We start from the raw sequence: 15,777 nt of genomic DNA, 5'->3' as shown, positions 1-15,777 counted from the left end.
GTGGGGCAGGGGGGAGACAGAGGCCCAGCCACCTCCAGGCCCTGTGTGCCCTTTGTACCCACTGCTCCCAGCAGACACACCCAGGAGGCACACACCTCTCAAAAAATCTGAAAACCAGGCCCTGGAATGGACTAGGTGGTAGCTGAAGAGATAGCCATCTTAATGGGGGTGGGGGAGAAGACAGACAGCGGCCAGCCCTCCTCTTTACTCCCTGGGGGTGGTGGGGCTGTGCTCCTGGACACCGGACTAGGATTGAGAGGGGCCCAGCTCGGCTCCCAGAGCAATGCCTGGTCACACTGCTGGTGCACCAGGCCCTCTCAGGACGTGTGGAATGTGGCTTAGCAGGCCCAGGTTCGGCTCTGATGGGATGGTGGACAGAGGCCTGGGCCCGGGAGGCCCTGAGCCTCCTCAGGAGACAGGGAGACTGGGCCTTGGCTGAGAGCCTTCAGGTAGTTCACAGTGCCTCCCCCATCTCCTCCCAGTGCCCATGTGGGTCTGTGGGTACCGCAGTTGCCCTCAAAGAGACCTGGGCATGGAGGCAGGAGCTGCCCCATGGGGTGGAGAGCTGTTCCCACCCCATGAGGGAAGTGCAAGACTTCCTGCCTGGGTGAGCCCCTTTCTGCTGCGTGTTCCTGTGTGTGCATGGGTATGTTCTCAAACCCAGGTTCTTCCTTGGAGGACTGTGCTTTTGCCTTTGCATGTGTGCCATCAGCATTCCATGTCCCTGGCTCTGCACTCCTTGATATGTGAGCTGGGTGAACCTTTTGCCCATTTGAATGGGGACCTTCACCCAGTCACGTCCTGTGTGGTTCTGTGTTTCCAGAGGCTCTAGCATGTTAGGGAGACAGGGCCTCCCCAAGGGGCAGGTTGGGGACTGAGCTTTGCCAGAGGACAGTAAGACAGCTTTGGGCTGGAATCTCTTGCTTGGTAAAGGGGTCCTGGAGGCCCAACTCAGGTCCTGCCTTGTCCCTCAGTTCAATTCAGTTCAGTCGCTCAGTCATGTCCGACTCTTTGTGACCCCATGGACTGCAGCACGCCAGGCCTCCCTGTCCATCACCAACTCCCGCAGTTGACTCAAACTCATGTCCATTAAGTCAGTGATGCCTTTTCCTCAGATTGGGGCTGTTCCTCCTGGTGTCTCCTTGCTGTAAAGACGGATAGCTGAGTCTAGGGAGGCCAGAGATGCAGGGAGTGTCTAATGGTTCTAAGGGCTCTGTTCCAGGATGTGAACCCAAACAGTCATCTGCCTCTACTGCCTGTGACTTGAAAATCCACATTTCTTAGTGTGGGACTGGCCCAGCCACTTGGAGATGGGGGGTTAGTCCAGTGTCTCTGAGGTCACCTCCCCCTGATACTTCTTTTCTTGGGAATAGTTCTTTCCAGTTCAGGCTGGGTGGTCTGGGTCCTGTCCTGACTTGTGTGGCCCTGGTTAGGTTCTTGTTCCTTTCTGGGGCTGACTTTCCCCTTCTGGAGGTGGGGAGGATTGGGTTAGGAGGTTCCTAAATGGCTCAGGAGCAGGTGCTTGGGGATGTGGGGCCAGGAAAAGACAGGACTGGGATCTGACAGGCAGGAGCTAGAGCTGCAACTGGTGGGTGTGAACAGAATGGGAGGCATCTGGTCTGGCGGCCTGAGGGCCAGGTTCTAGCCACTGATAGCAGTGTGACCTTGGGCACATCATCACTTGCCTGGGATCCTAGCTCTCCACTTGTAAAATCAGGAGATTTCATTCAAGCAGTAGATATTCCCTGTCTGCCAACCTTAGGCTGGTAGCTGAGGATGCAGGGAAATCAGACCCTGGTCCTGCCTTCAGGGGGCACCCAGCCAAAGCTGGGGTGAGATGTGACACAATGATAGTGACATCTCTGTGTGACCCAGGCTGTGACCATGGGGGTTGGAAACTGCTGCCTGGAGAAGGTGACACTTGAAGGGTGAGGTAGAGGGAACATGATGAGCAAACTCCTGGAGATCTAGTGTCCAGAGGTGAGAGTGAAGGGAATGGACTGGAAGGGAGGAGTGAGGGGCGGGAGCCAGAGGGTGGGGGGAAATGGGGAGCCATGGAAGGAGCAGGCAGGCAGGCAGGAGAGGCAGGTGTTGAGCTCAGAGACTTCTGGAAGTCTAGGGCTGTTCAGACCTGCTCCAGGGAACCGTCAGTGGTGTCTGAGAGTCAGGACTTCCCCTGTGTGGGTGAGGGCCCCTCAGCAGTGTTTTTCTGGCCGGCCCAGTAGGAAGTGGCTAGAGCAACCTCAAAGGTGGAGAGAAAGGGCAGGCCCAGCCACGGAGGGTGCCAAGGCATCTCAGAGTTAAATCTTTCACTCTTGAGCTCCGGACTCGAACCTTGAACCTCGACACCTGCCTCCTCCAGCCATCCCTTACCCTACCCATGTCACGGGCTCCTGCCCCAAGTTCCTGACCAGGGTAAGTCAGGCCTCTGTACATGTCCGTTCATCCACCACCCCTCTCCACCCCCGCCCCAGGCCAGACACTTGTAACCACTGGGGATAGAGCCATGAAGGAGACAGTGCTTCATCCTCCAGCTGAGGAGACTAACAAATGAACAAATAAATATGTAATCCAGTGTCTGCTGGAAAAAGCCTAAGAGTGAGTTGCACCGGTGTCTGGAAGAGCATTTCAGGCAGAGGGGGCTCCAAGGCCCAGCCCTGAGGCGAGAGCACTCGGAGTAGGTTGGGATGATATCGAGGCAGGGACAGACCATGCAGGCCTGGTGGACTTTGGCTTTTACTCTGAGGGAGGTGGGAAGTCACTGGGGAGGGAGAACGGGTAGGCTGGGCTCTGTTTTGAAGGCTTATATTTATTCCTACAAGCCCAGTGTACAGATGGTGAAACCAAGACTCAGAGAAGTTAAGTGAATTCCCAAGTCTCACAGCAGTAGGACCCATGGCCACTCGCCTGCCCGTGGCCCCGTGCACCCTGCAGCCCTTCATGGCTCCCTGTTGTCTGGACAGTCAGGCTGAGTGGTCTTCAAGGCCCTTCTCAGACTGCACTCATGCTGCCTTCCCTCTCCCACCTGACCTCCTTGCTCCTGATCTCCACACTCTCCCCTCGGAGGACGTGGAGTGGAAGGAGGGGCTCCAGTGTGATGTTGGGCAAGTTGCTTAACCTCTCTGAGACTCAGTTTTCTTCCTCGTCTGTAGAGTTGGGCTAAAACCGTCCAGTTTTTAGATTGTCATGAAAATTATATGAAGCTATCCACGTAGCAGGGTTGGCCCAGCGCCTGGAGGTGGGAAGCACTCCGTAACTGTGGCCTTTTGTCTTTTTAGGCAGGGATGGCTGGGTCAGATAAGTGGGTTAGAATGTCCCCTGTGAGTGAGAGAGGAGAGTTTTTCCTGCCTCTTATCTGACTATAGAGTGGGGGGCAGCTGAGGTCCCACAACAGACTGGAGACCAGAGCCCGTGGGGCTGGTCCCCCTGCCCCCGCCCCCCATCTCCCTCTCTCCCTTCCAGCCCCTGCCCTGCCCATCTGGTTACCTCCATGCACCGAAACAGGAGCTTCCTCTTTCAGGTGCCAGCAGCAAGGGCCCTGCTGATCATCTGGCTTGTCACTTCCAGGGACCCACCTAGGGAGAGGACAGGGTCAGGTCCTGTTCTGGGAGGTTGCTTCTGGGTGCAGAGGAGCCCCAGGCTCTCCTCCCGGGTGGCAGGCGTGTTAGGTACCTGGTCGCCTCAGAGGGGGTGGAGTCAAGCTGCCTTCCCCCCTGCCCCTACACCCCCTGTCAAGCCAGGGCTGTCCTCCATCCCTCTGGCATGAAGTGAGGGTCTGACGAACCTGTCTGCTTCTGTCCACTCCTGCTGCTTGGGAGCCCCTCGTCAGCTGTGTGCACTCTCATCCTCCATGTGGTTAGCCCTGTTTCTTCCTGTTTCTGCCTTGTTTGCAGTGTTAAGAGCCCCCCCAAATCCCTCCTGGGGGGCAGTGGTCACAGAAGAGGATCGTCCTGGAGTTGTGCTGTGGTATACCTCAGCACCTTTGGTGGGGGTGGGCTTCCTGTCCTGCCTAGGGCGTTCCCAGCCCAGGAGGGTGTGTCTGTGACTGAGGCGCCAGGGGGCCAGGCCAGAGCCCGTGCTTTCCTGATGAGAGGGCCCCGGGTCTCTCCAGGTGCAGGGCGGCTGGCTGGGCCACCCTTCAAGGCAAGAAGGGTGGGACCTGAAGAGTAAAGGGTTGGGGGTCTAGGGAAGGTGGATGGATGTGGCTCAGGGCTGTGGGGTTTGGAGGAGCTCTGTCTTGAAGGAGGGTGGTTACAGGAGCAGGTGGAGGATGCTCTGATTAAAGGTAGCAGAAGGGCAGGAGGTAGGGAGGAGGGCCCAGGGATCAGGCCGGCTGGGGAGGGGCAGATGGAGAAGAGGGGTGAGTTAGAAACATAGCAGTGGGGAGATGGGGCAACGGGAGGGAGTGGTCCAGGGTGATCCGCTTGGGGGGCGGGTACTGGTAAGGCCAAGGAGGCTAGTATGTCATAGACTTTTTTTTTTAATTGAATCATAGTTGATGTATAATGAATGTTGGATTAATTTCTGCTGTACAGCAAAGTGATTCAGTTATACAGTACATATAGATTCCTTTTTATACTTTTTCATTATGGTTTATCACAAGATATTAAATACAGTGCCCTGTGCTGTACAGTAGAATCTTGTTGTTTGTCTGTCATGGGCTTATGACAAGGCCTGAAAATCAAGCCTTTTAACTTTCCACTTCATTTACCGTGAGTGAGGTACTTCAGACATTCACACTTCGTCCTCTCCAGAGTAGAGAGGGGCTTGGGCGTAAGAGTGGGAAGGTTTGGGGGAATGTGGGTGAGGGGCAGTGATAGGGTGGGGTCAGATGCTGTCTAGAGGCAAACCACAGGAACCCTGGAGTCTCCTGTTCATAATGGACTCAGTCCACTTCACATTTGAAAGTTCGTGGGCTTTAGTCTGTGATTGGCCTCTGGACCTCTGGTTGGTGGCTGGCAGTGGAGGGGGGAGGTTGTTATTTGATAAACTATGTCTGAGAACTTTGGGTGGATAAGACAGTGAGGGAGGAGGTAAACTTTGCAGCTAAGTTTTGCGTCTTCCAGTCCAGACGGCCCAGAAAATCAGTTCCGTTTACTATAGTTCTCTTGGAATTCTCTGCATATTATATTTAAAATAAAAAAGGTACTTTATAATGATGGTTTTAGGGGAGAAACTGGGACAAACTCAATTCTAATAGACTGAAAATACTTTTATCGTTTTTTATTCTAATTATGAAAGTGATAATGCAACTGTGAAAACTTTAAACAGTCCAGATGTGGAGGTTGTAGAAAGTGATTAATCTTTCAAGATTGGGGTAGGAGTTAGGAGTAGGTCTGAAATTTAGGTCGGGAAAGTTCACTGTCCCTTAAATGTGCATCGATCATTAATAAGACTAGTTTTATATTTATTAGGGTGATGCTCAAGGGACTGCTCTAAGGAGGTTGTTAAAATATCCTGCCTCTCACCTGGTCCACTGGGTTTAGATGTGCACTGCCCAAGGGTACCTGGCTGGGGGAGGGTTGGGAGAGGGGGATTGAAACTCAGCCTGTTTTCTTTGCTGAGCTGTATGCCCTCCTATGGGGCTTTTTTAGCAAGAGGTATTTTGTCTAATTTGCTCAACGGCCTCACCTGCTTTCCCCAGGAGAGGGGAGTGGGTGGGTTCTCTGTGGGGTGGAGAATGCACTGTATCTGGGGTTCCTCTAGAAGAAGATCCAGGAGACAGTGGGATATCCAGTCTGGAGCCCTATAGAGGGACATGGCTGGAGGCAGGGTGCAGGAGTCATTGGTATCTGGGAAACTGAGAATTCCAGGGTGTTGGTGTCTAGACTAGAGTCTGGCTCCAGGGCCAGCACCAAGGACCCTTCTGGACAGGCCCAGCCAAGGCCTTGGGGCTCAGAACAGGAAGTGTCTATCTAAGCAGCGGAGGAGTAAACAGATGCTGAGTGAGTGTGGCCTCTAGTACACACATGGTCATGTGTCACGGTCATCTGGGTGACAGCTCTGTTCTGTGGAAGGGGAAACTGAGGCTCAGAATGTGACATGACTTGCCCAGGGTTTCAGGTGAAAAGTGATGGAGCCAGAACCGGAACCTGATCTTGCCTGGTGTCCTTGGGGGGATGGGTTCTGGGCTAGAGCAGTGGCCCCCAGCTCCCCACCAGATAGATGGCCGAGGCAAGCCCTGGGGCCTGGACTCAGTCAGTCCTCACTGCTCTATGGGCTGTACCTTGTCAGCCGCCATCATTCCTGGGACCCAGGAGGACAGGCTACATCAAAGACAGGGTGGGGGCAGAAATACAGTGGGCCGGTGAAGGGCCAGAGATCTGGGGCTGGGGTTGGGGCAGGAGACCCCAGTGTGCCTCCTCGGAGCCCGTGTGGCCATCAGTCCCTGAGAAACAGAAAACAGGCTTCTTGGTTCAGGGGTTCGTCAGCTGCCTGCCTGAGCGCTGCACCTGCTACCTTGCCTGGCAGGGCCCGAGAGAGCTGGCAGAGATCTGCAGAGGGCGGGGGCCACTTCTGCACACTCTGGGCTGGGAACCCAGCCCCCACCTAGTTCCTCATATTTGAGGGAAGTGTCTCCAAGTCCTCTTGTCTATGTCAACGGAACCCTGAGAACGCCAGGAGGGGAGCAGCTGAGGGTGACCCTGCCCACAGGTATGACCTGGTGCTTGGGCGGGGGGTGTGGGCAGCGTGGGGCTCTGGCAGTTGGCCACAGTCAGACTGTTGGTAGTGAGTGTGGGGACTGAAGGCTGTGTGTGGTGGGGTCAGGTGGGCCGTGTGGGTGCTAGATGGGGTGGAAGGTGTGTATCCCTGGAGGCTGTGTGAGGTGTGCAGTTTGTGGTACGAGTGGGCTGTGGTTAGTAGACCCAGGCCTAGCTGGATGTGTACTGCTGTTAGTTCCTGTGTGGAGGGCCTGAGGGCTTTCCTGAGGTCTGGGCGCTGGGGTCCCTGCCCAGCCTGCCTTGAGTGGGGTGCTGTGAGGGGGAGGAGGGGTTGGAGGGTGAAGAGATACAGGCCCCAGCTCTGAAGCTCTAGGCCTGCCTTCGTCCCCTTCCACTCCCTCCACCATTGGGCCTGCTCTTGAATCTGGAGCACAGCTCTGTGTGGGGGGCCGGGGGCGGGCTTTGAAAATACAGTTGGGAAGGGTCCTCACTGAGAGGACTCCAGAACTGAGTGGGGAAGGAGTTAGGATCAGCAAGGCCTCCAGATCCAGGCCGGACTCGTTCATACAAATCAGAATGCGAAGGAGGCTCACGCCCACCTAGGCCACCAAGGGCAGACCCCTCCACCTCCCCGGGTGTCCTTTGTGTCCCCTGTCCCTGCCCCACTGAGCTCTCCCCATCTCTGCATCTGCCAGGTCCTTTCCCATTCCCGGGCCCTGCACACTTGAGTTCCCTTGGCTTAGAAGTGCAGTCTCCTGCTTATCCTTCAAGGCCCAGCTCATGAGTACCCCCTGGAAGCTTCTCTGCCTCCGCCAGACAGACAGTCACATCCTTTGAAGGCTGCCTCTTGGCTCTACAAGTGACCCAGCACCTCACACAGCCTCCATTGAAATGGGATAAAAAACCCAGGCTTGGGCCTTTTTTATGGTGATGATTCAGGTGAAGGTGGAAATCTTGTGGGGGCTGGACATGCGGCAGGTATTTAGGAAATCAAGGAAGTGGGAGTGTGCTTGTCCTTAGCTGAGGCTCAGGGCTGCCTTTCTACTGGACTGGCATTGTTGGGGTCCTCAGTCAGGAGTGAGCAGGGATGCTTGAGAGAGATGCTGGGCTGGGGCAGAGAAGGGGGCGATGAGATTTAAACTCTGCCCTTGGGGTTGGAATGGTAGTTAAAAGACAGAAGTGTAACAGCTTTGGCTCCAGCAAGAGGGACTCAGACTAGACCTAAAGAAGGACTAGTTGCCATGGGTAGAGACTCCAAACGACCCTTACTTACTCCTGGACTAAGTAAGTGTCCTTGTGAGCCCAGTCAGGTCCTGGGCTCTATTGTGGAGGGCAGGGGGAACAAAAAGGTACAGGCTCTCAGGCCAGGATGGAGGTTGGGTAGAGGTTGGGTAGACCCCCCTCACAAATGGGACAGCCAGGAACCGAGCAGGAGCAGCACTGAGCTGCATGACTCAGCATCTGAGGCTTAGGAGCCCAGGGGGCGGTCAGGGAGGACTTTCTGGAGGAGGCAGCCGAGTCAGCACCCGAAGGTGGGAGGATGTGGTTCATTTGCTCATTGTCAGCAGACCATCTGGGGGGCTTCCATGTGTTAAGCTGGTGCCAAAAATGAAACGGAGGGAGTAGTGGGCCAACTGAGCTTGGTTGGGGCTTGGGGCACGTCTCGACAACTTGAGCAAGTCACTTCCTCCCTGTGGGTGTTTGTTTCTTCATCTGTAAACGGCAGGGCTGGAGCCGGTCGAACGATGGTCCAAGGAGGTGTACTTGAGGACGCTGAGAATCGTGGGACAGGTTTTGAGCCAGAGTGGGACCCAGGTTGGCCCAGCAGAGTTGCTGGAGGGAGCCAGGGTAACAGCAGGAGCAGGGTGGGCTGGTGAGATGCTAAAGCCTGAGCTGGGCCCTTGGGGTGTTGGGGAGGGAAACCCCCAAACTTGTGGCCAGGCTGTCGCAACGGGATGATACTCTCCTCTGCTGGTCCCTGCTTCCCTGCAGTGGAGATTCAGTGATGTGTCATAGCAGGGGAAGGGCTTAAACCTCCAGACTCCAGACCAGAATTAGCGTGGAGCAAGTGAGGCAGAATAAGTGAGTGCAAAATAAGGGGGAGCGGGAGACCAAAAAGCTCAAGGTAATCCAGGTAAATATTTTTCAGCAATATTTTTTTTAAATGAAAATTAATGAAAAAAATCCAAGATAAGCAAAATATCCAAAATTTAAATAAAGAGGTTTAGTATTGCAGATTTTTTTGTCTTTTTAGGTCCTAGCATGGTTCAGCAGCGCACTGCTCCATACTTCTTTTTTCAAAGGACTGCTTCCTTCAGGAAGCCTTCCCCGACCCCCAGCCTGGTGAGGGCCCTGTGGGCTGTTTTTCGCTGGCTGGGTGGTATCTGATGCCGTCAAGCCTGAGATTCCTGAAGGGTGGGTTGAGGTTGGTCTGGCTCATGCTTTCAATGCCTTGAATGAGGCTGTCCTAGAGGAGTGTCAGTGCGGAGTCCCTGAGTCTGATCTTGGCCTGAAGCCCTTAGTGCAGGAATAGGAACTAGAGAGAGGCCCTGGAGGGGGCTGGGCCCTTCTCAGGGAGGAGAGGTAGTTTCCTGTTTCCCAGCCCTGGTCATTCCAGTAGCCTGGTTGGGCTGTCATGCATCAATCCATGTTGAATCCTGAGAACAGTGCCTGGCCTGCAGCAGCTGCTCAGTCAGAGCTTGTCGTTTTTGAAAGGCAGTGTGTAGAGTGGTTAAGAGTCTGGAGCTGCACTGTCCGGTAGCAATGTGATGCAAGCCACAAATGCAATTTAAAGTTTTCTAGTAGCCACATTAAAAATGAACAGGTGAAATTAATTTTAATACCATAGTTAATCCAAATATCCAAAATGCTATAATTTCATTATGTAATACAAAGTTATTGAGATATTTCATGTTCTTATTTTTTTTACTAAGTCTTCAGAATCCAGTGTGTGTTGTATAGAGCACACTTCACTATATGGTCGCATCTGGAGTTTCAGTACCTGTATGTGGCTTCTAGAAGTTATTGTATTGCAGGTCTAGACTATATTTAAATTACCCCTTCCCAGCTGTGTGACTTTGGGCAAGTTACTTAACCTCTCTGTGCCTCAGTTGCTTCATCTTAAATTGTGAAGTATGTACCTCCTAGGGTTGCTATGAGAATTAAACAAGTTAATAAAAAGTGCTTTAGTTGTCTGGTGTATATTGATAGTAAAGACTATTTGCTGCTGCTATTTAGTTGCTCAGTCATGTCCAACTCTTTGCAACTCCATGGACTGTAGCCTGCCAGGCTCCTCTTCCATGAGATTATCTAGGCAAGAATACTGGAGCAGGTTGCTGTTTGCTTCTCCAGAGAATCTTTCTGACCCAGGGATCAAACCTGCTTTTCCTGCTTGGCAGGTAGATTCTTTACCACCGAGCCACCTGGGAAACTCAAAGACTACATTGTGTTATTAAATTCTTTTTTTAAAAAAACATCATTTGAGTAGTACTGCCGTTTTTTTTTTTCAAACTTTTATGAAGTACTAATTACTTAAAATTTATTTTAAAATACTCACTTTTAAAACCTGTACCCCCTAAAGTCACCCTGCAGAGACCAGCAGTTTGCGGTTGCCCCTGCGCTAGTGGCAGGAAGCGTGGCTCTGCCCAAGACCTGCCCCTTCCACCCACCCTCCTGAGCAGAGCCCCGGCCTCCTGGCCTTGCTGGTGGCCTGACCTTTGGGATGGCCACTTCTTTCTCCTGCCTGGAAACACCTTCTTTTGGTCCCCATGCACATTTAGGAGCAGGGCCCCTGGGGTCTCGTGGCCCTGCCTCACCCCTCCACCCCGCCAGCTCCCGGGCTTACAGCCTTGTCTCCTTGGATCTCCCCAGGTTCCCCTTCTCTTTCTAGCAGACTCTGCATTGTGGGGACCCTGCCTCCATCGTGGAGCTGCATCTACCACTTTCCCATGTCTTCTTGGGGGGCAGTCCAGCCTCCTGGCCAGGCCACTGGTCCTGGGGGAGGGCCAGAGAACAGGGGGTCCTGGCCCCCCTCTTCCATGGTGTGGTCTCCACCTCCAGGCAGGCCTGTTGGGTCTGCTTCTCACCCCCTTGTCAGTCAGCCCCACGGGAAGGCCCTCCTCCCTTTAACCATCGCCTGCTTTCTTTCGGCTCCCTGAGCCCTCCCTTCTCTTCCTCGGTCCTCTTCCCCTTCTCGCTTTCTTACTTCTCTTTCCTTTTCCCCGTCTTTTCCCCCCACCCCTTCCCCTTTCCTCCTTCTTCTTCCTGGCATCCAGCCACTCAAAGTGACCTTGCCTCTTAGACTTTCTCGTTTACCCTTGTCCTTGCAGCTTCCACCTCAGGCCAAGATGAGGAGCCATTCAGAGTAGCTGCTGCCTCTGGGGGACCCCGGCATCCTGGGCAGCCCCACTGGTGAGTCAGGGGGAACTGGGGAGCTGGGCTGGGTGTTGTAGGCTAAGCCTCCACCAAGGCCTCATGAAGGTGAGACCCAGTGTCCTGTTTTCCATTTATTTGTGTATTTTTGGCTGCATGGGGTCTTCGTTGCTGCACATGGGCTTTCTCTACTTGTGGAGAGCGGGCACTACTCTCCAGCTGCCTTGCGTGGGCTTCTCGTTGCAGTGGCTTCTCTCTTGTTGCAGAGTGCGGGCTCTGTGGTGTGTGGGCTTCGGTAGCTGTGGGCCTTGGGCTCTTGAGCACAGGCTAAGTAGCTGTGCTGCATGGCCTTAGTTGCCCCATGGCACGGAGCATCTTCCGGACCAGGGATCAAACTGGTGTCCCCTGCATGGCAAGGCAGAGTCCTGACCATTGGACCACTGGGGAAGCCCCTGTTTTCCATTTTGAAAAACTGAGGTTAAGAGGCAGAGAGAAAGGGTGAAGCCAGAGATCTTGCGAAGAACTTCTTAGGAGGGTTTTGAAGGATGGAGTCAGGCAGGGATCAGTGAGGCAGGTGGGGTGTGTACCTGATGACTTGATTTCCTTCCATGCCTGGTGCATTATGGTCTTATTCTTAATTCCAGATGATCCTGTTATCGTCTAAATTGTAATTTGTTGGAAAATGGTATAAAATTAAAAAGATAAAGAGGATACAGTGAAAGGTAACCCTTTCTTGTCCTCCAGCTGGGAGTCTGCTCCTCAACAGCAGTGTCCTGTATACGTATCCAAGTGTTTTATGTATGTGTGTGTGTGTATGTACATGTATATATTTTCTTTTTCTTTACCCTAGATTTTTATATGATAAAACACTGTTCTGCATCTTGCTTTCCCATCCAACAATAGATCTTTAATATCCATGAATATGAACTTTATTTTTTGGCCGTACCTTGTTTTTTGGCTGTGCCTCGTGGCGTAGGGGATCCTTAGTTCCCTGACCAGGGGTTGAACCTGCATCCCTTGCATTGAAAGCACAGTCTTACCCACTGAACTGCCAGGGAATTCCCTGAATATGAACTTCAGAATCTGCCTGTGGGTAATTTTAATTGGGATTGTGTTAGCTTTAACTTAACCTGGGAAGAACTGCTGTCTTTATAATGTCGAGAGCCCCTTATCAAAGAACATCAAATGTATTTCTGTTTGTTTGTGTCTTCCTTTGGGACCCTCAGGAGCCTTTTAGAAAAATTCACGTAGTTCAAAATTTGGGTAATAGAAAAAGATGTAAAGTGAAAAGTTTATCTCCACTTGGAGCTGGGTTTCCAGGGAAGCTGATGGGGCCCAGCGAGGGCCCGGGCAGTGTGTGCATGTGGTTGTTTTTTGGTAAATTTTTAACAAACCCTCCCATCCCCCTCAGCCCTCAGCATTCCTCCTTAGAGGCAACCAGCATCGCCTGTATCCTCTGTATCATTTCAGAGATCTGCATTTAGCCATGGACACACACTGATCTATCCTCTCCTTTTGTTTATTATTGTTTTTTTTTCATGCGAAAGGCAGCATGTTCTGTATGGTGTTTTGAACCTTTCTTTAGTCAGTTGATACATATCGAAGGTCATCCTCATGAGCACGTAGAGTTCCTTCCTTCTTTATGGAGTTTCTTCATTTTTCTTTAGTCATTTAGCGACTCCTTTAGGAGGTCACCCCACACTACTGTGTAAGGAGTTTCCTCATTTTCTATGGCTCAGTGTTCTCCTGTGTGATTACACTGTAATTCAGTTAACCATTCTCCAGTCTATGCATATTTTGATTACTTCATACCTTTTGTTGTTGTACACAATGCGGTAGCCAGTACCCTACGTCCGTCCTTTTGGACGCGCACCAGGAAGACTGCAAGGGAACTAGCCACGGGCGGCTAGGTGAGAAGGCCCGGAGCACTGAGGTTTTCGCAGCTCTGGTGGCGCTGCCCTTCCCAGCAGCACTGCCCCATCCTGGGAGGGGAATGCCTCACCTTGTCACCACTCAGTGTAAGGAGGGTGAGTTCCATGTTCCATGTCCTGTGTTAGAACCATTTATACTTCTCTTTCTGTCAGTTCATCTGCTTTGCCCATTTATCTGTCAGATTATTGGTCTGTTTCTTATTTCTAGGTGTTTTTAACTGCCTAGGAAAATTAGCCTGTGCTTGGGGTAGGAGTGATACCCCTAGTTTGTCATTTATCCCCCTTGGCCCTGTTTATGGTGTCTTTTTTTTTTTTTAATTGTGCAGGAATGTTTTGTCTACAGTTGAATATTGTAGTCTTTTCTTTATCCTTCTGGATTTGTATCATTTCCAAAAGGCCTTTGCCTCTCTGAGACAAAGATTTTCCATATCCTTTCGTGATTTATTGTAACTTATCCTGTTGTAAGGTATAGGGGTCCAGCTTTGTAGCTCACTACACAGTTGCACTAACAATTTAATAATCCATCTTTTCCCTACTAGTCTGAGATGTTACTTTTGTTGTATTACTAAATTCTTAAATGTATTTGGGTCTTTTTTTAAAATTTTTATTAGTTATTTATTTGACTGCCTAAGGGATCTTTGGGAGAAGGCAATGGCACCCCACTCCAGTACTGTTGTCCAGAAAATCCCATGGATGGAGGAGCCTGGTAGGCTACAGTCCATGGGGTCTCGAAGAGTTGGACACGACTGAGTGACTTCACTTTCACTTTCCACTTTCATGCATTGGAGAAAGAAATGGCAACCCACTCCCTTGTTCTTGCCTGGAGAATCCCATGGACGGAGAAGCCTGGTAGGCTGCAGTCCATGGGGTCGTACAGAGTCGGACACGACTGGAGTGATTTAGCAGCAGCAGCAGCAGCAAGGGATCTTTAATTGTGGTATCTAGGATCTAGTTCCCTGACCAAGCATTGAACCGCACCCCCTGCTTTGGAAGGTGAAATCTTAACCCCTAGACCACCAGGGAAGTCCCTAACCTGTGCTGTTTTAATTATTAATTAATTTATATGTTTTAATATGTGGTGAGGCTGATTCTCACTCTACCCTTCCTTTGCCCACTCCTTCACTTCCAGAATTTTCCTGCTTGTTTGTTTTTTCCACATGAACTTTCAAATCAGCTTGTCTAGCCACCACCACCCATCCCTCCAAAAAGTTCTATGTGTATGTTTAGGAGGATAGTACATATTTATAAATTAACTTAGGGTTAATATCTGTATGATACTCTCTATCCAGGAACATACGATGTCTTTCTGTGTATCCAGAACTTCTTTTTGCACCTTAATATCAGTCCACATTTTTCTCCCTATAGATTCTATGCATTTCTTTTTAAGTTTATTCTTGGTGGTTTTTATTTTGTGATGCTGTTTGTAAATGAGGTCTTTCATCCTGGTTTCTACTTTGTTATTGCTTATAAATATTGATTCTATTAATTTTGAACCTGGCTATCTTACTAAATTCTTTTACTGTTTGTAATACTTTCTCAGCTGAACTTTTCAGGTTTTCCAATTCAGAACTCATGTTAAAGTAATGGATTAACTTTTCTTTCCCAGTTTTTATACCAATGGTGTATTTTTGTTGAACTTTTAGAGTAGTATTAAGAATAATGATGGAAGTTTTTCTCTTGTTTTTCTGTTAAGCAAAGTGCTGGTTTTATTTTAAGAAAGTGTCGATCTGTTTCTGTTCTACTAAAATTTTTGTTTAAGTGTACTGGATATTGAGTTTTATCATATGCCTCTTTAGTATCTGTGGAGATGAGCAGATAAGCATTTTTTTTTGATCTGTTAATCACTGCTTGGCATCATCTGTTCCTTGACTCCTGCCAGATCAGGAGTTCTTGAATATCAGTAGGGGACCTCAGTACCCATTGCCCAGTACAAGGCTGTTTTGAAAGAATGAATGAATGGCTTATCCTATCCATTCCCACCTTTCCCTCCTAAGTGGTGGGAAGGGGTTACTCACCCACAGGCCCAGGACATCAAACTGTGTGGTGCTGTGTTGACGCACCTCCTGGAGTAATCTGCTCCCTTCAGGGGCATGGAGGTGGGGGTAAGGCTCACCCCACAGACTGGGCCTATAAAGGTGCAGCAGTGGTACCCCTCAATCCCACCTGTACTTGCTAGTATCCCTGGGGCCTGGGCCTCTGCTGAAAACTGGTGCCTGAGAAGGAATTGTGTCCTTGCCTGGGTCTTGCAGAGCGTGGGAGGGGCATGGGTGCAGACACAGCCACAGCAGTGGCCAAGGCCGTGGATGGGGATTAAGACAGCACCAACTCTGAAGGTCCTGGAGGACTTCCTGGAGGAGCTGGATGCTAGGAGGCCACAGAGGTGGGCTGGGGGAGGAGGTGGAAGGTTTCAGGCATTAGGAGAAGCCTGTGTGTTCAGAGTCCAGGCAGTACCTCACCTTGCCTGGCACGTGGGATGCAGGGGAGAAAGCTCAAACACAGAGCTTAGCCCATGGTATGGAAAAGCCACAGAGAATTGTTGATTGGAGACCTGTACCTGGACAGCTTGCCTCTGACCTGTGCCCGTGTGTCTATTCCAGGTCTGGACAGAGCCCTGCTGGCTGGCCTCTGCTGGTAGGAACCATGGCGGAGGCCGGGGACGGGGCGCTCTCAGTGGCTGAGTGGCTGCGAGCGCTGCACCTGGAGCAGTACACGAGGCTCTTCGAGCAGCACGGCCTGGTGTGGGCCACAGACTGCCAAGGCCTCAGCGACACCCGCCTGGTAGACATGGGCATGGTGCTCCCTGGCCACCGCCG

General features: G+C 51.4%; 1 protein-coding gene across 1 annotated transcript in view; it reads left to right on the top strand.

The window, feature by feature from the left end:
* The window catches only part of LOC104995592, a 23,776-nt gene that overhangs the window by 6,294 nt on the left and 1,705 nt on the right, over positions 1-15,777 (top strand). Inside the window, exons 2-3 of the mRNA XM_010849526.1 lie at positions 10,991-11,072; positions 15,562-15,773. Coding sequence (XP_010847828.1) covers positions 10,991-11,072; positions 15,562-15,773 — 294 coding nt within the window. The remainder of the gene's footprint in view (positions 1-10,990; positions 11,073-15,561; positions 15,774-15,777) is intronic.

The sequence above is a fragment of the Bison bison genome, unplaced genomic scaffold (assembly GCF_000754665.1).
Source record: "Bison bison bison isolate TAMUID 2011002044 unplaced genomic scaffold, Bison_UMD1.0 scf7180017864284, whole genome shotgun sequence".
In the NCBI taxonomy this organism is placed as follows: Eukaryota; Metazoa; Chordata; class Mammalia; order Artiodactyla; family Bovidae; genus Bison; species Bison bison.
Note: the sequence above shows the minus strand (reverse complement) of the source record. Positions and strands in the feature narration are given on the sequence as shown.